This window comes from Biomphalaria glabrata, chromosome 1 (genome assembly GCF_947242115.1).
Source record: "Biomphalaria glabrata chromosome 1, xgBioGlab47.1, whole genome shotgun sequence".
NCBI lineage: Eukaryota > Metazoa > Mollusca > Gastropoda > Planorbidae > Biomphalaria > Biomphalaria glabrata.
The window spans coordinates 88038536-88061537 of NC_074711.1; the positions used below are offsets into that span (position 1 = coordinate 88038536).

Consider the following 23002-nt stretch of genomic DNA (forward strand, 5'->3'; position numbering starts at 1 on the left):
AATCTGCTCTATGCAAGTCTTCAGAAATGATTTTTTTAAAAATTCCCTTAATGATATGGGACTAATCATTATTTTTATTTAAAAAATAACCATGACATTGGGGAAGAAAGAGAAACACAGATGTAAGAGATCTCTCTATCACAATACATTAAGACTACAATTTATGAGTTGAGTGGCTTTTTGAGATGTTACTTCATTTTTAGGTGTTACTTGTGCAACATAGAAATAGAAATCTAGAATTTATTGCACTTGCATCACTCTTTGAATTTATGGCATAGGGTCCCAATCACTAATTGTGATCTGCAGTTGTGGTTTAGTCATCCATATCCATTGTGAGTAACTATAAATAAATGACCTAAACCGTGGTCTAAACAGAATAAAACATTACAATGCACAAAAACAATAAACCAATAAGTCTACTTTTATATTCTAGCAGTTTTAATTTTTTTGAGTAACAACAAAATAAGTTACATACAAAAATAATATGAGGTTCATGTTCAATTGAAGGATGTCTTTTGTTGGCTTGACCTTCAAGTTTCCATGAGATATTGCGTGGCATGAATTCCGTAATATGGCATAGACTTTTGAGTTGGACATGCAAAAGTACAGCAACAGAATGAGTGCAAGATAGATACACTCTATATGGGCAACTTTAAGAAATAAACAAAATTTTGAATGGAGCTGTGTATTAAAAATGTAGGTTACTTTGGTAACGATTGCTCCAAAAGTCTTAATGAGTGTAGATATCTTGATTAATATTTCAAAATGAAAATAGTCAAATGTTTAAAAAAAAGTACTATTTATAAAAAGTGAAAAAGTAAGTTATTTTAATTATTGTTTGTTTTATAATTTCATACATGAGTCCCTTGATATTAATTGAAATTGGAATGAAAGTTTTGTATACCAGTAGTGTACTAACAGTAGTGTACTACCAGTAGTGTACTAACAGTAGTGTACTAACAGTAGTGTACTACCAGTAGTGTACTACCAGTAGTGTACTAGAAGTTCTGTGGAGCAGGCAAGCTAGCACTCTTTGGACTACTAATGTTGACAATTTACAACAGTACAGCTAGATGGTGAAAACATGTTTCCCTTTTTTTTTTATTTAATCTTTGAACTACACTGTAAGCTAAACATTTTTTTTACATTACAAAGAGAGATAATTGGTCAAGACTTATAAATGCTTTGAAAAGACAAACACATAAAAACTGCTAAGTACTTAGATAAAAATATATATACACAAAATCCAATCATAAATACAATGTTGGCACCAAAAGTGTTCTGTTCCATTTTAACTAATTGATGAACACTTGTTGAAGGTTGTTTAAAAAAGAGAAAAAAGATTTTTTTTTTGTGGTAAATAAACACAGCAGGCTTATATTGTAAACTTAGATTCAGGCACCAGTATAAACAAAACATAGAACTATTTGTTTCGTTTACCAATCAAACCACTTTCTGGAAGACTTTGATTTTCTGGCAATGAGGAAGAAAGTAACTGATTCAAATGATTCAATTCAAATGACAGTTCTATATGTCAAGTTTGAAGAAAAATAATATTTAAAATACAAAATGAATAATGTAACAGGAAAGAAAAAAACATTTTTTTTAATACCCATAAAAGATAAAGACAGTCTAGCAGTCTACTACTTTTTTATTATACCTCTAGGAGATAAAGACAGTCTAAGTCTACTAACACTACCTTGAAATTTCTTACTGGGAACAACCCAATCATTTTAAAAGTTAATTCTACTTACTACTGACTACCTATCAGAACAACTTTTGAATCTATCTACTAGTATATACAAGTTTCACTTCATTGTTTTCTTACTTATAAACAAAATATTTCACAAACAAGTCAATAAAAAATTAAGATTCATAAATTATTTAAAAAATGAAAATGACTCTCTAAGTGGGTAAGATAACTTGTTGATGTTAATGTGGTTTGATTGTAAAGAGCTTTTTTTTAAACATTATAAACAAAATATAGATAAATAACAAGCTAAATAAATTTCCGAAAAACAATTCAATAGGTACATAAATAAGTTTCATTTATTAGGCTTTTAAATTACACACATATATTTTCTAAACAGCTGAATACCCACAGGCTTTTCAGTTATCACGAGTCCATTAAAATAAAGATTACAACAAAGTTTTATCACATATTTCTCATCTAAAAAAAAATAATGATTCATGAATCCTTCTTATGATCTTAAAAAAAAACAACAACGTATTCATTTACATTGGTGAAATCAATACTCAGAAACATTAATGCACTGCAGCATATTTAATATGGGTAAAAGCTAATCCATAAGTGATAGCTAGTGATGTTAACTAAAACGTTAGAAACTTTTAGTTTAACTAAAAATATTTAAGGCAAAAGTTTAACTAGAAAAAAATTAGCAGTATTAAAAAATGTTATTAAACATATTTTGCCAAATGCTTCTATGCAATATTATGAATGGGTTAATATAGAATTTTTCCTAATTCGCTTGGTGGTGTTTAATTTCTGTGTATAGTGGGAATTTGATTAGCTAATTAGGTCAATATTTAGTGGTTTTAATCAATTCAAATTGCGGCAAAAAATAATTTATTAACTGCAGGAACGTCAAGTACACTTTTTTATAGCTTTAACCTAAAGCCGAAATGTATAATAGATTCCAGTCTCTAGACTTAATAATTGAGATCTAGGTCTAAATTGACAGTTAGGACTATATAGATCTAAAAGCATTAAGCTAACCAACTCTAGAAAAAAAAACATATCTTAATTCACATTCCACCCTCCCTGACCAAAAAGTAAATATGACTGATTTTAACAACATGGTCAAGTAGACATACACATGTAGGCCTAGTGTAGTCGATGATACTACAAGACTACCCTGCGTTTTTTTCATTGCGTGTTATGCAATAGTATTTGCTTATTGTCAAGTGGTAAGACAAGAAAATAACACATTGGCAAGGTTAGTCAAGCATGTACTTTACAAAAAATAGTTACACAGGTCAAATATTTCATAAAACTCCAACAATCTAGTTTCTACTTTTTTGGTTATTAGAAATGTGAAACTCTAAATCTGTTATTTATTATAATTTTTTTTTTAAAGTGCCTTTCTTTTCTAAAGGTTTTAATATAAGGCAAAAATACAAGCACACATTTATTTAGACATCTTTTTTTTAAATCCAATTTTATTATGCATTAACATTTATGTAAGAAACATTTTCCTTATTACTGATTTTATTATAGATAAATATTTCTAGTGTTAAAAGAATAAGATCAAATCGTAGGCATACAGTCTTATAATTATGGCTAGGTCTAGATCAACCCCCCCCCCCCCCAAAAAAAAAAGAGTTATGAAAAAGTTTGTATAGTTTAATTAATTTTCTTTAGTTCAGATTAACTATAACTAAAAATTCATGATAAACTAATAGTTTAACTACTTTATTTTATTTGAAACTTAGTTTTAGTTTAAATTTAGTTTAGTTCCCATCACTAGTGATAGCATCCATTTAAAATGGACATAAGGTCAAATAATTTTAATTGACCAGGCAGATAATAGATTTGTTGAGTTAGCCACCACCTGTCACTTTTCAGATTAACTATATTCATATTATTGGGATCCTACCTGAAATTTTCAATTAGCCATATTTCACACACCATCTACATTAATTGGAACCTGCTGTAGGTACTGAACTGGAATAATTTAGAGAATGCACGGGTAGAAATAGAATGGATTTTGGATTTATCCGTTATGAAGAGTTCGAAATTGCTTAGAACCAAGTCTGTACAAGTGTTGTGAACTTCAAGTGTTTACTACTGCAAAGAAAAGATTAGGCCTAGAGAATCTATTGTACATTTTTTTTATTTTATACAAATTTTCTTTAGACAAACTATGTTTCAGTCTAATATTTTAAAAATATAATTAAGGGCCAAGTGTGTATTTTTTTTTTATTAGAAGTAATGATATTCTTTGCAAATGGGAAATTTATCTTAAGCATGCTACTAATAACCCTGTAATATACTTTAAAAAAAAATTTTTTGTATGAAAAAATGTTGATGCTATAGAATTCAGAAACATTTGTTGGTAGGAACACTGGTGAAATAAGTCTACAAAAATAAAAAAATTTGATTCAACATCTAGATATACAATTTACAATTACCGGAAAATATTATGGCATGGAAAAAAAATATGCATATATTAGTTTAAAAAAAAAAATCAAATCATGAAAACAAATAATATCAGAAGAAACACAAAAAGATTTTTGCCTTGATTATGAATACGCTATTATACAATAAAAGTCGACCAAGTTGTAAGACAAGAGCAAAGATGACAGAGTTATAGGATTTAGTGACCAAGTTATGATAACCCAGTCAGCATAGAAGCATAGGGGGAAAAGTTTATACAAAATGAATTTAATCTTTCTTCAACTTGAGCATGCCCATACAGTTTAGTTCATACATTCAATACTGATTGAAATATTCATTTAAATTTTTAAAAATAATTTAAGTACAATACTCATTCAATATGTTTTTGTATGACTAATGTCAACATTAATAAAGAATAAATAAGGCACTAATATATAAATATTTATCTTCTCTAAGTAATACCATAGTTTTAAAAATAATATATACATGTATATATCTTTAAAAAAATATAATTCTATGAAGAACAATTTGAAAATCAGCCAGTATTTATACAACTATAGTAAAGAAACTGTGTAAAACAAAAATAATAATTTCAATGTTATAGTCTGATAATTATCAAATGCAAAATGATTGTAATATGCAAGGGACAATTACTTTCCATCAGTTATTTTTACAAACATTTATCATTTTAAGCTGATCTAATTCAAATATACATATAAATTTACCTTAAAAAATCATAAAAATTATTACAATCTTCAGAATATAATGTTGTACATTAAAAAAAAATTTAGGAATAAAATTGTAATCATTTAAAAAAAAGTAACTCATAGCAAAAAAAATAAAGATTGATAAGTTTACAATATAATGATTAATTTTATCCTAGCCACTATTTGATCTTAAGTATATGTATATTTAGACATAAATTTCAACTAATACAATACATCAATGAAGTTTTAAGTTCATTACTACAAATTCTCAATAAAGTAATTTATAAATATAGAGGCTAACGCTACTTGTTCCACAGTTTTGAAAAGAAAACATTATTCTGAAGGCAAATGTAAAGGTGGAATGGTTGTAGGATTGTGAAAACTGGAATGTTTTGTGCCATTTACACACAAAAAACTATGAAACTCTTTAAAAGGAAAAATGTAAAAGAGCCCGAATAATTTCAAAGAACCACAATTATTTAACAAGAACAAAATGACCACAGCATTAGTGAATACAGAAATCTAAAATGTGCAGCATTGCTTTCATTTAGTAAACTTGCACACCTATGCTATGGTAATGGTACATACAATTGCATCAAATAGTTGAGACTTCCAATGGAAGGGGAAAATAGTTTGTAATGTTTTTCTATTTAAGTATTTCAAGTTTTGACCCTCATCCTGATGGCCCATGCAAACTACTGTAAAATAATACTCAATTTTATTTAGCCTGAAAAACAAATTTAATGACCTTGCGTCACTAAACATCACAGAAATGAAACAATTGTGAACATTAGGTTGTAGTGCAGGCAGGTATATGAAGGTAGCATATAGTAAAAAAAACTTAAATCCTCACATCCCTATAAAAGGAAAATATTTTTTTCCCAATAATGAAAAAATTTCCCATATAAAAGCAATTTTTTAAATGATAGATAAGAAATGGGTAAAGACTTAGAAATCTAACAAAATGTCTATGGAAGAACATTAGTGTAACTCTTGCTTCTGTTACATTCAAGAAATTTCAAAAAAATAATTATTCTTATTTTAAATTTCTCTGTTAAAAAAAATTATTTTGTTGTGCTGTAAGCTGTGAGAATAAAATGTTTCCTTGATTTTTGTTTACAAGTGATATTAATACTGAACAGCTTCATACGCACTGGTAGATGGACCTGTATCTTCATATGGATTATCCGGTTCTGGAAGATGTGGGGGCTTGATTGGAGCAGACGCAGACTCAAGACCATAGATATTGTCATGAGAAGACGCTTTGGCTGCTGTTCTAGTGATGTGGGCATAGGTATCATTATTATTTGAGTCGTCTCCTTTGGCCTCCCACTTTGGAGGGATTATCTTTGGTTTGATGGGAGCTGAGGCAGACTGCATCCCATAAATATTGTCATGGGAAACCGGTTCGGGTGCTGCCCGGTTTATGTGTGCATAAGTGTCATTTGCATTCAAGTCATCTTGCTGTGGTTCCCACCGAGGAGGAATGATCTCTGGCTTTTTCAGTGGGGCTGGCTCATAGTTTTCCGTGTGGACCACTTCTCTGCTCTTGGTAATGGTTAAGCCCTTCTTTAATTTGTCTGGCTCGGCATAAACATCTTTATCAACATGGAAGCCAGGTGCTTTGGCAGGTTTTTTACTAACTGCAGGTTTGGGTTTATTTTCCCACGGATCTGCATAATGCTTCTCCTCCTTCACATCTTTTGTTTTGTTCTTCGATTTTTCCTTGTCTTTTTTGCTAACATCTTTTGTTTTTTTCTCTTTCTCCGTTTTTCTCTTACTGCTCTGCTGTTTGGCTGATGCAACAAGATGAGTTTGAGAAACGGATTTGCTCTTATCTACTTGGGAATAAACATCAGAACTCCCTTCAGATGCTGATTGGTGTATTTCAATGCTTACGTCATCTGTTGAAGCAGACGCTCCCATTTCAGCCATATTTCTGGCTATTTCATCTTTGTAAATTTCTCGCAACTTATTTGCCTCTGTTAATAACAAGTCCTTAATTTTTTCCCCTACCGCTGTATAAACTCCATAGTTTCCTTCCCGAGATTCAGCCTTGGCACCAGCCAGCAAGTAAAAAAAGCATGAGTTGTAGCCATACTTTTTTATTTCAAATAAGCTCCACGCCACAACCACATCATCAGAATCCAAGTTGCAAACATAAATATTTTCTTCATGGATAATCATTTTGTACAGGCCTGACATGTTGAGCTTAGGAAAGTCACTGTCCTGCTTGATTGCGACAAAAAAATAGTGCATGGTGGCTGAAAAAAAAAAAAAAATTTTAAGGAAATGTTACAAAGTAGACTAAGTACTGTACTTGGAATGTATAACATATTTGGAAATTCTATTCTAGCTGAGTTGGATACATTATCCTGGCATCAAAGTGACAAAATTTATAAAAAGGATATTAATAGGCATTAAGAAGTGTGAAACAGGGTATCAGTGGGTTACCAAATGATTCTAATAACATTGCATTTGAAGGATTTGTAAGAAAGCCTTCTAACTCCATATCCACAACTGGTATTCCTCAAGGGATCATGATCTCATCAATTGTCTTGGCTAATATCAGGTAGTAAGTATATCTAACAAACATGCTTTCCTTGATAGGTTCAACCTTTGGCCTTGCTTAGCAGGAAGTGAGTGACTCAATAAAATCAAGACCACTACATGGTTATTATTTTTTTTTCTCTTGAAGGAACCGTTATGACAGAATTTGTATTTTAAACAAAAAATCTATTTAACATCTATTTAAAATCATTGATCACATAATACTACTGAAGTGTAAATAACACTTCCATTTAACTTTCAATCTGCATTTTCCCTTTCACCTATCCTTTACTCTTTTAAACCATTGAGGCATCCCACATGATCCGACAAACGTCTTTCTTTGCGAGCCCTGAGAATCTTGTGGTATGGCCATAAAGCATATTTTGACAGTGGTAAGCATGTCATTGTGGGGCCCAATAGCCACTGTGATCCCGTTTCTAATCTCTTCATTTGTTATGCCTGTCTTTGTAGGTGATACCTTGGATACTTCTATAGTATCTCAATTCCATTGCTAGGATCATCCTCTCTAGTGGGAAGCTTGGTCGAGAGGCTTAGTGCGCTTGAACTTAGCTTGGCTTGGCTACCTATGAAGGGGGCTTGAGGTTCAACACCCGACTCGGGCAGAGTTGTGCTTACTGAGCGCCTAAAGGCAGCACGGAAATACTTTCTCCTAGATACCCCATCCCCCCACTGGTCCACAACTGAGATTGGACCAAAGCGCTCTGAGCATGCTATAAGCATGAAAGTAGCACTATATAAAAGCCATAATTTAATTTTAATTTTAGTTCTGCAATTCTAAGCATACAAGAATGTGGCCATGACCATGGAGTGCATCAGTCTGACTTGAGTGTGAAGGGCAGAAAACAAAATCAACAATAAATTTTCAAAGATTTTCTTAATGAAAACTTACGGTTCAAGGAGCTTCCGTAAAGTACATTCATCTCTACAGCTGAGCTGTCTCGAGTTAAGAGACTATCTAGGTCAACCTTCCCAGTATCTTCCACACCTACTTCACTTTTGGTCTTAAACAAATCAAAGCTGACAATGCACAGAGACAAAATCCACTTCCTTAAATCCTCCCTGGAGTTCACTTTAAAGGTGTGCAATTTATTGCCCTTCAGCTCAAGCCCAAAGCCCAACTCTACATTGCCTAGTTTCTTCCACTTTGCCTTATCTAAGAGGATGATTTCTCTAGGTCTAGGTTTCGTGTTCTCATCATTGTATATGTGCATTCGAACGTATTTGGGTTCAGGACAGGCATGAAGCACACACCAAACATTTTCATAGGTTCTCTGTGAACAAAAAATAAAAGAGCTTGATATCAAGTATCACTAAGCATCGACTAAGATAATAAGAGTTTTATACTTACTTTATACCTGGACAATGAGTGTTTCACATTTTCATTCAAAGCTAATCATTTTTCATTAAGAATAGCAAAAAAAAAAAAGATTTAACAGTTCTTCAAAAGAAGAAATTGTTGCAAAGTTTCTATTATAAAGTAAAGTGGAGGGAGCACCAATAAAGAGTCATCCAAAGAAAAGCTGGCTGGATAACATTAAAAATGGACCGGCCTCTCTCTTGATATCCTGCTAAGAACAGCTGCTGACCAGGAAAAGTGGGGGGATGAAAGTCAAGGGACAGATGAGATGAGATGAAACAGTGATAGCTGATTAATTTTTTTTTGGAAACACTGAACTAAACATATATTTTACACTGAAAAAAAAAAAAAAAAGGAATCAGCAAAATTTAATTTGTACCAAATTAGAATTTCGATGAAAAAAATCTTTGGAAACTAGTAAAAGAAAAGGTAATGTAATGAAATCTGGAAAGGTGTACCATGAATTTTATCTTATCTTTTAAATTACAGAAGACAAGTTATGACCTAGAAGTACAGCTCTGAGGAATTAATATTAAATATGTGATAGAGAATTAAAGGATGATTTACATAACACACAAGATTTAGACTAAGAAGTTTTTTTCGCCTGATCATGAATTAACCAGGAAAACCAATGACCTAGCAAAGTTTAAGTCTCTCCTTAACATGCAAGTCTAGATTAAAACATTAATTAGGACATAATTATCTTCTCTTCTGAAGTAATGTCTGTAGTTAATAAGATAAGATAGAGAAATTGAAACTCTTATATTAATCAATTTATCAACAATTTGTTCAAAGCTATTTCTCATCCAATGAAAGCCATATAAGAGCTAAATATCTAAATTTTGTTTCTTATACACCAAAGGTTGCTATGAATAAATGACATCTATAAAATATTAACATGGTTAACAGGTTTTCATATATAAATTGAATAAGTTTATATATAATGTCTGAATGGTTTACATGTAAAAGTATGAAAGGTTTTTGCTTGTATGAACATTCTCTTAGAGCAGTAAGAAAAAAATCAGCTACGTGATAAAAAAACTTTTTTTTTTAAATTGATGTGGTAATGTCATCTAGTTGTATAAACATTGCATTATTTTGTTATGGCCAGCTCATAAAATGTTGATGTTAATAAGAGTTTATACATTAAAACACAACTGAATAATTGTATGATAGAAAGTTTCTCTTTCTATATTACATCTCCTAATATTTATACATATATACAAGCATTAAGAAAGAACTATGGTGATAGATGAAAAGTGCTAGTGTAGATAAACTATATCACTTCCTTGTTATCTAGGTCAGTCAAGTGGTTCAATCCCAGTTTATCAATCCTACTTCCAGTCTAGTCCAGAGCTACTGAAACATAACTCATTAACAAAAATCATTTGTCTCTCTTACTTAAGAGTAGGACAAACTTCAGTCTTCAAGTGTTCAATGGGGAAAAAAAAAGTTGTTTTTCTTTGTACTCCTTTTTTTAAATTCATTTTGTGAGTTGTTAACATGGGATGGGCGTGCTGTCAATGAGTGGTTAAGCACTTGGCTTCCAAAACTGGGGTCCTGGGGGTCGAATTTTGGTAAACACTGGGATTTTTAATTTAGGGATTTTTAGGGCACCCCTGAGTCCACTGAATTCTAATGGGTAGTTGGAGAAAATAAGGCAGTTGGTCATTGTGATGGCCACATGACACCCTGCTCGTTAACTGCTGGCCAAAGAAACAAATGATCTTAACATCATCCGCCCTATAGATCACAAGGCCTGAAAGGGGAACTTTTTAAATTATTATTTTAAATGGCATATTTCCTTAGTCAATTTTAATCAACAACCACAAAGAGGAGTGGCTCAACCAATGGGCAACAGGAAACATAGGCAGAGCCATGTACAAAGAAATGAACATGCTGGACAGTATTAACTTCCTCCCCCACAAATAGCAATCTACTATCTTCCAACTAAGGACAGGACATACACCTCTGTTAAATTAACATCTCAATAAAATAAATCCCACACAACTCCCCCTTTGTAGACACTGTGCCCACCCTTATGAAACCATAAACCATATCCTTTTTGAATGCCCCTTCCTAATCCACTTAGGCAGACCCTACTACCACTCCAGCCCAACATAACCAACACCCTGTACGGCAGTGCTGAACAACTGAAGAAAACAGCACACTATTTTTCCTTGGCACAGTCTGCAAAAGAGCTGACAGCTCAGCAGCAAAAAGCTGGCTAGAAGAAGAAGAAGAAGCCTTAGTCCTTGCGAATGAGTATTTAAAAAAAAAAGTATTTTTTATAATGAAAACCTTAAAGGAGACTATATAATGTAGCTACTGGCATCAATGTGGCCTGGACTTTTATTTCCTATTACAGCTGTATAAGAACAATAGTTGAAAACAAAACTTCTATACTGTAAATTATTTTAAAATGGAACTGTTTTTTACTGTTATCCTATAGATGTATAAATAGCTGGTGTGAAGATTTATTATTCTCATAATTCATTCTGAAACACAACAATCACTTGGCTTATCTGATAAAGAAATGTTAAAAGTTTTCTATCAAACCCAACAAATGTCAACTAATGCAGGGCTATTCAGGGAGTATTGAAAAATGTGCTAGGAAAATTTAGGTATCTTCAAAAATATTAACTGTAAAGAATTTTCAGACAAAAGATGTGGACAGGAATCTCAAAGTTGATTAAATCTATTTATACATTTAGTGAATCTATGTTTAAGACGCCAATAGCAATCAGATATGTTAAGGTGCCAATAATCTTATCTTCTAAATTACGCTACTTCAAAAGAGAAGATAATTATGAACTACGAGTATCCATAGACTTAGACTTAATGAACTACGAATACCAAGAGCTGCGATGACATGCAGGCCAATATGAGGAAAGCGCAAACAGGGACATCATCGTATAACTTGGCGCCACACCTTCATGGAGGACCTAAGAACAGTGGACACCAGGTGGGAGGAGGCTTCAGACCTTGCCAGTGACAGATCTTTGTGAGACAGTTTGCCGCTCAATGCGCCGAATGGCGTGAGAGGACCTAAGTCTAAGTAAGTAAAAGGGGTCCCAAACTAAAGACGCACATTCTAATCCTGACGTAACCAAAGTAAAATACATTTTTAGTTTGATATTCTTGTTTGATTTGTAAAAAAAAATTCTTTTAATAGAAATAAACATCAGATATGTTTAAGATGTCAATAGAAATAAACATCAGATATGTTTAAAATGTCAATAGAAATAAATATCAGATATGTTTCAGATGTCAATAGAAATAAACATCAGATATGTTTCAGATGTCAATAGAAATAAACATCAGATATGTTTCAGATGTCAATAGAAATAAACATCAGATATGTTTCAGATGTCAATAGAAATAAACATCAGATATGTTTAAGATGTCAATAGAAATAAACATCAGATATGTTTAAGATGTCAACAGGAAAAAAACATCAGATATGTTTCAGATGTCAACAGGAAAAAAACATCAGATATGTTTAAGATGTCAATAGATTGCTTAAATGATTTCCGCCCAGTAGCACTAACACCTATTGTTATGAAATGTTTTGAAAAATATATGCTTAAACAACTTGTAGCAAAAGTCAATAACAGCCTAGACCCTCACCAATTTGCATACAAAGCAGCTAGAGGAACTGAGGATGCCATTCTATTGCTATTGGACCAGCTTTATAAGCATCTCGATATACCCAAAACATATGCACGAGTCCTCTTCGTAGATTTCTCCTAGGCTTTCAATACCATACAGCCAAATCTAATGATAAACAAACTGAGTAACTTAAATGTAAGCCCTTACGTACAAGCATGGGTTCTAAACTTTTTAACCCAACGGCCCCAGTATGTTAAAGTCAACAACACCAAATCGTCAACTTGAGTACTATGTACGGATGCTCCACAAGGTTGTGTACTTTCTCCTGTACTGTACACTCTTTACACTAATGACATAACTCAGTTAAGTTAAACTCATTAAATTCACTGATGATACTGCCATAGTCGGTCTTATTTCAGGAGATGAAACTCAGTATCGAAGCTCGATAGAAGAGTTTACAAACTGGTGCACCGACTACTTTCTAGAACTGAATGTCACAAAAACTAAAGAACTTATAATAGATTTTAGAAAGAAAAAACAAACTATACGTGAACTGCAAATAAACACTACATCTATAGAACAAGTAAAGGCATATAAATATCTAGGCGTTATCATCAACAACAAGCTTTCATGGGAAGACCACCTTGGAATTTTGACAAAGAAAACAGCCCAGCGACTCTTTTTTCTATACAAACTCAATAGCTTTAAACTAAACAAGAAGATCCTTGAGACTTTTTATGGCGTGACTATACAAAATCTGCTAACATACAGAACAAATTGTTGGCAGGGCAAAGCCTCATCTAAACTGTTGCGACGTCTAGAAAACATCATAAAAAAAGCATCAAAAATTTTACACTCACAACATTACCACATATAAAGGAACTTTTTGAACAAAAGTACCTAAGAAAAATCGAAAAAATTATGGAAGACAACAGCCACCTGCTCCATCAGAACTACGTCAGGTCGTTGCGAAGTGGGCGACTGCTGTCAATCAAAACAAGAACGGAGCGGTACAAAAACTAGTTCGTACCTCACTCGGTCAGACTCTATCACCGCTACTCATTGATCAGGGAACAAGAAAAGCACCAAGATACCTGTGTGTAGTCGCTGAATGAACTCTTTATGTTGTGTCTGTTGTATTTATGTGTATTATTCTGTTGTGTTGTCTTTATATGAGAAAAGAGTCCTTGTAATCACAACAAATTTCCGTAAGGATCAATAAAGCAGTCTTAGTCATAGTCTTAGTATGTATGAGTGTGGTTGATTTTGTTATTAAAATTTGTTTAAAGCTTATTAAAAAACAAAGAAAAATAGAACAGATATACATATAGGAAGGAAGCCCTGCTGGGCCAAAAAAATAAAATAGGGCATTTTAGTCACGAGTGCTTTTAATTTAGTCCAGTGAGGTTTCCTATCTATATGTCCACTATATTTTTCTTTACAGTTGTTCACCCCTGCAGACTTAAAAATCTCTTTATTAAGAATCTAAGTAGTTTAGATTATTCCACTTAAATCTTTACATTTGGTTAAAACTGTATATTTCCCAATCTGCATTTTATACGTAATTCCATTATCATATAAGTGAGATTTCATTCACTTGGAACATTATTTGTACTTTTACTAAAATGATTGATTTAAAAAAAAAAATAAAACCTATTTTTGAATTAATAAAACTACAGGCCTATTAAAAAAATAATTAACCTGGCCAAAGAAAGATGGAACTTTGACTGTCATGCGACCAGCAAACACCTCCATCTTGCCAAAACAAGGTACATAATTTCCTCGAAAAAAAGAAAACAAAGTCAAGTCTCTTTCACTGAATCATTCTGAAAAAAAAAAAAAAAAAGAATTACAATTGATTATAAACATACAAAGAAATAATTTAATTTTGCAACCATTCTAGACTATAAAAAAACAGAACAGTAATAAAATGACATGACAGTCATACTCCTTCTTACCTAGTGCTATTAGAGCATGGAAAGGTTGCCTGAGTCAGCCAGGAAAACCAACGACATGGCTGAGTTTAAATCATTAGTAATTAACATACACGAATAGATTGACCTAGTGACATGGGTAGGACATTATCATTTTCTTTTTTGAGTTTGAGTTTTTGGCACAATTTAGGCCAAGTCCTTCAAGGATTACTCTCCTTTTCTTATTTGAAGTATCGTCATTATTTTATAAGACAAGATAAGTACCTGCATATAAGATTGATCAACTTATGCGTAAATAAAAAAAAGAGTACAGAGATAAAAAAAACAACAATTCCATACTTTTAAGTCCATTCACAGAAAGATTTTTAAAGATTTGGTTTGAAGAAAACATTGGGCTAGCAAAAGAGAAAGAGTCAACTGAGTGAAGGAATGAATTTCTGAATTTTAAACTACAATAGGGGAAAAATGTATAGATATTGTAACTTAAAAGTTACAGAATTCCTAATGTTTTCTGGCTGATTATGGCATTCTGTTACATGATGTAATGGCATTTGGGGGAAAAAAAAGCAACTACTTATATAAATTTGCCTAAGACATGGAATAAGAAATAACAATCATCCTCTTTTTGAAGTAATTCTGTATTTTATAAAATAAGATAACAAATGTGCATTTTATCCTTGATTCTTACTGGGTATTTTGTAATGTTGTGTTCTTTGTATTAGTTAGATTTATTGTTTTACGCAATGTTTGTGTGGTATGATCTGGGGTTGTAACCAAGCCTGCCACCAATGCCCATAGTTCTGCATAAGGGTTGGGCAAGAATGTAATTATCTTCAAATCTGAAGAAATTTAAGAAACATGTATAACAGTTTAAAACCAAACAGTTTAGTTTGTCCCAGAGTTTCTCTTAGTATTTAAATAGCATTGTAACTGATTTTTTGCAATTAATTCATCAATATGGGAATTACAAAACTTCATTTTTTCTTAACACTTACATACCGGTATTTTGAAATTTCAATTCTTAGAAACTGTATTCATTAGGTGTCCGTTTTGGAATATATGAGAAAATTCTATTTCATCCCTCACAGGAAATAGTGATAACCTAGAATTAGCATGTAGAGTTGAGTTTTCTAGCTATTTGGTGACTTTTTACACACATTAATATTTATACATATAATAATCTTTTTTATCTTATAGATTACAGATGTTACTTCCAAAGAGAATATGATTATGTCCTATGAGTATACATGTGTTCATCTAATTATCCATGTTCATCAGTGACTTAAACTCAAGTCATTGGTTTTCCTGGCTGATTCAGGCAACCCATTCCATTCTTTCATGGCACTAGGGAAGAAGGAGAACTTAAACGAATTTGTCCAAGCATATGGAATAGATATAATGATATAATATGTATCTGTATTTGTCTTAATGAACATAAATTGAATTACCTAAAGCTTAATTTTAATCCATTCTATGCACTTTTAAAATCTTCCTTTTTGCAATCTTTTCAAAGCACAAAATCACACAACACAAAATTTATATAAGTAATGGATTTAATTAAACTTCCTCATCATAATGTAAATTACTCACAGAGTCAAGACACAAGTCTGACAATGACAAAGCATGACAATAAAGTGAACTCATCCTTCTTTACCACTAGGCCAACACATTAGTTTGGCTGCGCTAGAGTCACTTCAGAGAAACTAACTAGCCTTAACTAAGATGTCTCTACAACATATCAATTGAAACTATCATAACAGTACAATCTGTTCTTTGTCAGGATAAACACAATGCACATGGTACAAGTAGTTGCTGGTTTATTTTTAACTCTCAACTTGTATTACCCACAATTAGAGATACGTGCATTAAGCAAAACTCTATACTATTACAATGAGTCATGAAGTGGAAAAGTAAATGTGACAGGAAGGAAAACCAAATATTTTCTTGGAATCCCCAAGTGTCTTGACAAGAATGCAATCATCTCAACACAGTTAGAAGACAGGTTGCACATTTAACTTCAGAAGACCATTTCCAGCACATGGGGATGCAGTTGGTTTCTAATGGACTCATTGAAAGCCATGGAAAGAATGGACAAATAGTGAGCACCAAGCTGTAACTTACATGTATTTAATTAATGTTAGCCAAACTTTAAGTGGCTTATCAAGTGTGGAAAACAGGATTAAGATGAAAAGTATCCCTACAATTTACAAGAAGTACACACATATCCACTGCTTTCTAAACTTTGCTTTTCAAACAGCCCTACTTTTGGTTTCTACTAGAATCATTTACACCTTCTGAAAACAAAAGTGACATAGAAGATTGGTGACTGATGGGTGACTTACAAAAAAAACATAATAAGTAAAAGAGAAATGTTAACATTTCCTTCACATGCCGAGCCACAAAATGGGATACAAATACTGCAAAACAAATTTTAATCGATAATATATCATCTTCACCTATCTCTTGGTCTGTTGGACTGTTGGGGCCCCACACAAGATTTGTCGACCATCTTTCTCCATTAAAATATATGTGAGGTTTTGGGAGCCCACAAAATGGAAGCTAATGTTTGATTAAATATTTTCAAAAAGTAACAAGTAAAAAATATAGAATACATTTTTCCAAAAAACAAAGCTTATAATGAGTGAAATTGTATCAATTATTTTGATTTAATTATGTAATTAATTTTTAACAGATCTAGACTGACAATAATACTTTTGCACTATCAATATTATTTGTATCCTTTTGGCATGCTCCCTGTGCTAAGGTCTTAACACTTTTACGGGAGGTTTTCAGGCTGCTTTTTCAAAAGCTTTTTTTTAGAGTCGCTCAAAACTGAATTTGAACTTGAGATCTCAAGCCTCCACAATGGAAAACTGACTATCCACTAAGCTATCCAAGTGCTTTATCTATCCTTAGTTTCACATTTTTACACTAAGCTGATCTCTCCTTAGCTTAATTCATTCTCTATGTAAAACAAAATTAACTATGACTAACTGATTAAGTAATAAGTTAATTTTTTTATTGATTCATGTGTTGTCATTGACATTGAATAATTGTGCAAAGATCAGAGAATGGGAAGTGTACAATATTATAGCCAGACAGACAGAGTTGATATAAGCTTTGTAAAGATTACACAGGTTCTAGGAAAACTGTAGATATCTAGTTGCCATTTAATTATGAACATTATGCCTGGACTTACAATTATTTTTTAAAAATGGGTCACAAACATCTAGAAAGCTAAAACCTAAAGCTTGTTTTGATAAGAATTTAAGAAGAATTTTTCAGGTTTTTTTGGGCTATTAATATTGACGTACGCTTGTGTATGTTTCATAATGTGTTCCCTACTTTGTTTCTGAGCTACTGCTACACAGATTGACATAAAACTTCTTTCAGATAAATATGCCTGTGGCATAGATGCTTTTTTTCCCTACTAGAAGCTATCTCACAGCCTGGTCATGTGAAATGTGCTCTGGACTGTTAACTTGATAACCATGGGTTCAAACCTTGCCAGCTGCCATCCCCCGCCATTTGTTCTGTTCACATTTACACTCTTTTGTTTGTTTCTTTTTTTTTTTAACTTTAAATTCATATGACCCAAAGCTTTAGAAATGAGGTGGTTTCTTAGAATCATAAAGCATTATATACATCCAGAGGTCTATAAAAACACTAAAGTACGTAAGCAATCAGATGAATTTCTCATGCAAGGTCAAGGCCTAAAATCTAATGCAGAAACTATCGAAGAAGAAATACCAAGCAAAAGAAAGTAAGTGTTATGATAATCATCTGAATAGGTCAGTGAGCAGTGAGCATATGCAAGAATGTATACATTTTTGTAAAGTTTGAGTGAAATTTTGTCAGAATGTTGTTTTTTTTTTATTTGATATAAAGTAGAATCATAAAAAGAATCATAAATTTAAAAAAGTTAAATTATTAATTAATCCCAATATCTGATCTATATCTATGGCCTCCTTCAGTCGCAAAAGGACTATGGATCATCTCATGGAAATAAGATGAATGCCTGGGCATTAGAACAATGTCACCTACACAGCAGTTCCCCTCTCTCCATGCTGCTGATCTATCTAAATGAAGGGTGAAAGTCCATACAGTTTGGGATCAGTGGCATTGTGTCTGCAAGCCGGTTCATAATGTTTCCTCCAGGTTGACTCTGAAGTCACTCCCATGTTTGAGTATAGTTGCAAGGCAAGGCTAATGAGCACCTCCTGCTCCATTTAGTTGGCTATGCCCCTTCTACTGTAAGCTCTGCCTGACTCAGTATTGGTGCCACATGTGAAGGTTCACAAATATATTTTTAGCAATATTGCCTTCCTTCCGCCCGGCCTCCCAAATTCCATCAACCATTTTGATGACCCAGTTTGTTTTGTCTTGTTTTACTTTCCCATAACACCTAATTCCATGTTTATTACTTTTCCATAACAGTTGAAGAAAATTTCATGTTTATTGAAACATGATATAAAGGAATAAATTAGTAAGAAAAAAACTTTTACAACTTTTTCATCAACTGCCACATGCCATCATGCCAAACCCAATCACAAGCTTTTCTGAAGTCTACCAGTTTCTTATGGTGTTGAAGGCATTTTTCATTTAACAGCCTGATGATATTTGTTTAACATTGCTTTTATCTGCTCTGACGCTTGCCTGTTCTTTAGAAAGGACGTCCTCTGCTTTTCTCTGTGGAGAATTAATTTTAACATTATCTTGCTTAGACGACTGATCAGACTTATTGGCATTGTCTCAAGTTTCCTCTCTTGGGCAGTGGAATAATTAAAGATTGTCCTAAACATTTAGCTATATGTGAGCCACTGTTTTTTAAAAGTTCTGATGGTATGTTATCAGTTCCAGGCAACTTGCCACCTATAAGTGCTCCTTTGCTTCCTCTACTTCAGACTCTGCAGCCTCACCTAACTCTCTGGTGCTTCGTTGACTAGACTAGACTGTAGTAGAGATTTATCGCAAAGTCATACAGATTTTTGCAATATTTGCATTGTTTTCAATCACTGTGGTTCTAGCATGGCTTGTGTTGGTTACAGCTTTTCATATTTCATATGATTTCTTGCTAATGCCAACTATTCAAGTTACTATTGTTGATATTGCATTGATCATGATCCATTTTTCTTTTGCTAACTTTCTTTTCATGCATATGTCTTTGTTGGTTGAAATGTATTATTTTGCCAGCAAGGGATTCACTTTATTTTTCTATTGTACTTCTTGCATCATATAAATCAAAAATGTCATTTGTGACTCATGGCTTAATTTTCCTTTGCTTTTTTCCTAGGACCTCAAAGGCTGACTTATACTGTTCTGATAATATCTCTCAGTGAGTCTATGTCCTTGTGTATTAGATTGACAGCTGCAAATTTCCCTCAAACAATTTCACAATGTTGAGTTTAATGCATGGGTTTGTAGGTTTGCTATTCTTTTTCTAAATTTCAATTTCACAGTCATTTAGAACATCTCATAGTTGCTGTCTATGTCAGTGCCAGGGAAAGTTCTGACTTACGCTGATGCTAGATTTGAACCTCCAAGGAAACAGGATATAGCCGATCTGTATGTTTTATTATTTGGTGCGTGCCATGTAGTTATTCTGGATGGTTTGTGTGGGAAATATGGTGTTAGCTACAGTGAGTTTATAGCTGCTGGCAAACTCTAAGAGCCTCATTCCTCTATCATTAGCTTCAAAGTATTCAGTCTATTTGCATCCTTTCCTATCATTTAAGCATACACTTGAATAATTGTTAAATTGAGAGGTCTAGACTCAACTCAAATGGTAATTATCTTGCTTTTAAGAGGTTTACAGCTTATAATGTAAAAAGCTTTCTTTTTGTGGACTATAAAACCAACACCTTGTTGATGGTTGGTTTGAGAGGTTTACAGCTTATAATGTAATTAGCTTTCTTTTTGTGGACTATAAAACCAACACCTTGTTGATGGTTGGTTTCTTACCAGATCTTGTGGCCTTCTTCTGTTATCTGTCATATATAGGCAAAAAAACAAACATCTAAATGTCGATTTGTAATTTTCAATTGCACGCTCCTAGTAAGCCTATATTTAGGTACTTCTCCAGCATCTAAACATTAGATGATAGTTCATTCGCAGCCGCTTAAGGTACTTTTGCCTATTATACACTTTTTCATAATAATAGTTTTCAATCAATGGACTGCACTTTGATTTGTCTTAAAATGTATGACCCAAAATACACATGTGCAAGAACCAAAATACACATGTGCAAGAACCAAAATACACATGTGCAAGAACCAAAATACACATGTGCAAGAACCAAAATACACATATGCAAGAACCAAAATAAACATGTGCAAGAACCAAAATACACATGTGCAAGAACCAAAATACACATGTGCAAGAACCAAAATACACATGTGCAAGAACCAAAATACACATGTGCAAGAACCAAAATACACATGTGCAAGAACCAAAATACACATGTGCAAGAACCAAAATACACATGTGCAAGAACCAAAATACACATGTGCAAGAACCAAAATACACATGTGCAAGAACCAAAATACACATGTGCAAGAACCAAAATAAACATGTGCAAGAACCAAAATACACATGTGCAAGAACCAAAATACACATGTGCAAGAACCAAAATACACATGTGCAAGAACCAAAATACACATGTGCAAGAAACAAAATACACATGTGCAAGAACCAAAATACACATGTGCAAGAACCAAAATACACATGTGCAAGAAACAAAATATAAAGCAAGTTTGGATCCTATACAATTAACAATGTAAAGAAGCATGTTAGTGATGCCCAGTTTTTGACAGTGTTGACAAATGCTTTGAGCCCACAATAAAATGATATTGTTTCCCCTGATGATGCAATTCTTTGTATACCTTTTGCTGTAAATCTTTTTTAAAAAATGCAAATTCGTCATCTTTCTTAAAAAATGCAAATTCGTCAATATAGCAAAATTTAAAAAATACTCTGAAAGACACAAAGATAAAGGCACGTTCCTCGTCCCATATGCTAGGACAAATTTGTACAAATACTCCTTCTTCCCTAGTGCTATTAGAGCATGGAATGGGTTGCCTGAGCTAGCCAGGAAAACCAGTGACTTGGCAGAATTTAAGTCATTGGTTAATATGCATGACTAAATGCACGACGCGTAGGATGTAATCATCTTTTTTTTTGAAGTAACGTCTCTATTATATAAGATAAGATAAGATAAGATGAATGCCACTATGACACGCATTAAATTGTAAAAGGTTTTATAATCTATGCTATTTTACGTCTCAAGAGACGATCTTTTCCCTTTGCAACTTCTTGTGTGAGTAAAGAGGCCAATTCTTGATACACAGCTGCGGTCGCAGGTTGGGCATATACAATGTAATCACCAATTATAATATTCTCATATATAAGGGACTATATGAGCATCAAGTTAAAAACATCTATTACAGATTACAGTGAAATACTAAATTAATCTAACACATTTCAAAAATTAATGTGATAGCCTACAAACGTAGTTTGTGCTGTTAGTATTAGTAGGCTGCATCCTTTTAGGGCCTACAAACATAACGATTAAAAGCAACATAATATAAGGCCTATATTTTTTATAATAAAGATTCTAGAGCATGCATACAGTTATCGATACATTATTAAAAAATAACATAATAATAGTGAGAACAGATAGGCCTATAATTGGAGGCCCATCATATGATATACAATTTATCCTTTTATGAGCTGTACTGTATAGAAATGCCTGGGCCAACTTTGACATCCAGTCCGCCTCTGGCACACCCATGATAGAGTATCTAGCTCTATGCTATGTCTATATTATAATTAACTAATTAAGTATGCTAGGACAAATTTGTACAAATACTCCTTCTTCCCTAGTGCTATTAGAGCATGGAATGGGTTGCCTGAGCTAGCCAGGAATACCAGTGAGTTGGCAGAATTTAAGTCATTGGTTAATATGCATGACTAAATGCATGACGCGTAGGACGTAATCATCTTCTTTTTTGAAGTAACGTCTGTATTATATTAGATAAGAAGAAGAAGATAAGAAAGACATCCTAGCTCTAAGCCTATATTATATTTAACTAATTAAGTAAGACATGGCCTCTTTGTTTCGCTATGTATTTACACATATAATGTTTTTAAACATTTACACAAAATGACAAATGTAATTTTTTTTACCTCACATCAAAAACGTTCAGAGTCCTGTAGACTACAGTTGAGATGGGTGTTGACAATGTAGCTCTGTTGACTGTTGTAGGTCTAGATTATTCTAGATCTTGATCTAGTTCATTTACTATAAGTTTATAAGTATACACTACTATACTATGACTATACTTTACTATACTTAAACTTAGATCTAGAATCTAGATCTATATAAAGTATAATAAAGTATAGTATGGTATTTTATAAGATCAGAAGTTAAGATAGTCTAGACGTAAACAATATGACTAGATATATATTTGTATTAATGCAGGATTAAATTATAAGAGTAAGTTTAGTTTTCGTATCGTATTACTATTGAAATCTAATACTACCGACCAGGAACATATACACTAATTATTTACTTCCTCATTTAAGCGCTAGACCTACATTCTAGCACAATAGAAGTTTACTCTATTACAGTAAGAAATCAAACATTTAAAATATCGTAACGATTAAAGCAAGTTTGTTTTTGTAA

At 32.7% G+C, this 23002-nt stretch overlaps 1 protein-coding gene across 4 annotated transcripts; it reads right to left on the minus strand.

Moving 5' to 3' along the window:
• Positions 1–420: 420 nt before the first annotated feature.
• LOC106065022 (uncharacterized) lies at positions 421–22887 on the minus strand. Of its 4 annotated transcripts, none has more exons than XM_013223759.2 (4): positions 22504–22887; positions 14087–14211; positions 8306–8687; positions 421–7109 (listed from the first exon to the last, which is right to left on the minus strand). In XM_013223759.2, the coding sequence occupies exons 2-4, from the start codon at positions 14138–14140 to the stop codon at positions 5974–5976; spliced, it is 1572 nt and encodes a 523-aa protein (XP_013079213.2). In that variant the 5' UTR covers positions 14141–14211; positions 22504–22887; the 3' UTR covers positions 421–5973. The 4 variants fall into 4 exon arrangements, with proteins under 4 accessions (XP_013079213.2, XP_013079215.2, XP_013079214.2 ...); XM_013223761.2 differs by lacking the exon at positions 22504–22887 and adding an exon at positions 15910–16171; XM_013223760.2 differs by lacking the exon at positions 22504–22887 and adding an exon at positions 15768–15903.
• Between the last annotated feature and the right edge of the window lie 115 nt (positions 22888–23002).

Coding starts and splice junctions, on each gene's coding strand:
- LOC106065022 (XM_013223759.2), bottom strand. CDS start 14,140: ATGGAGGTGTTTGCTGGTCGCATGACAGTCAAAGTTCCATCTTTCTTT. Junction 8,688..14,086: donor TTCCATCTTTCTTTGGCCAG/GTTAATTATTTT, acceptor TTTTGTTCACAG/AGAACCTATGAAAATGTTTG. Junction 7,110..8,305: donor TTACGGAAGCTCCTTGAACC/GTAAGTTTTCAT, acceptor TTTTTTTTTCAG/CCACCATGCACTATTTTTTT.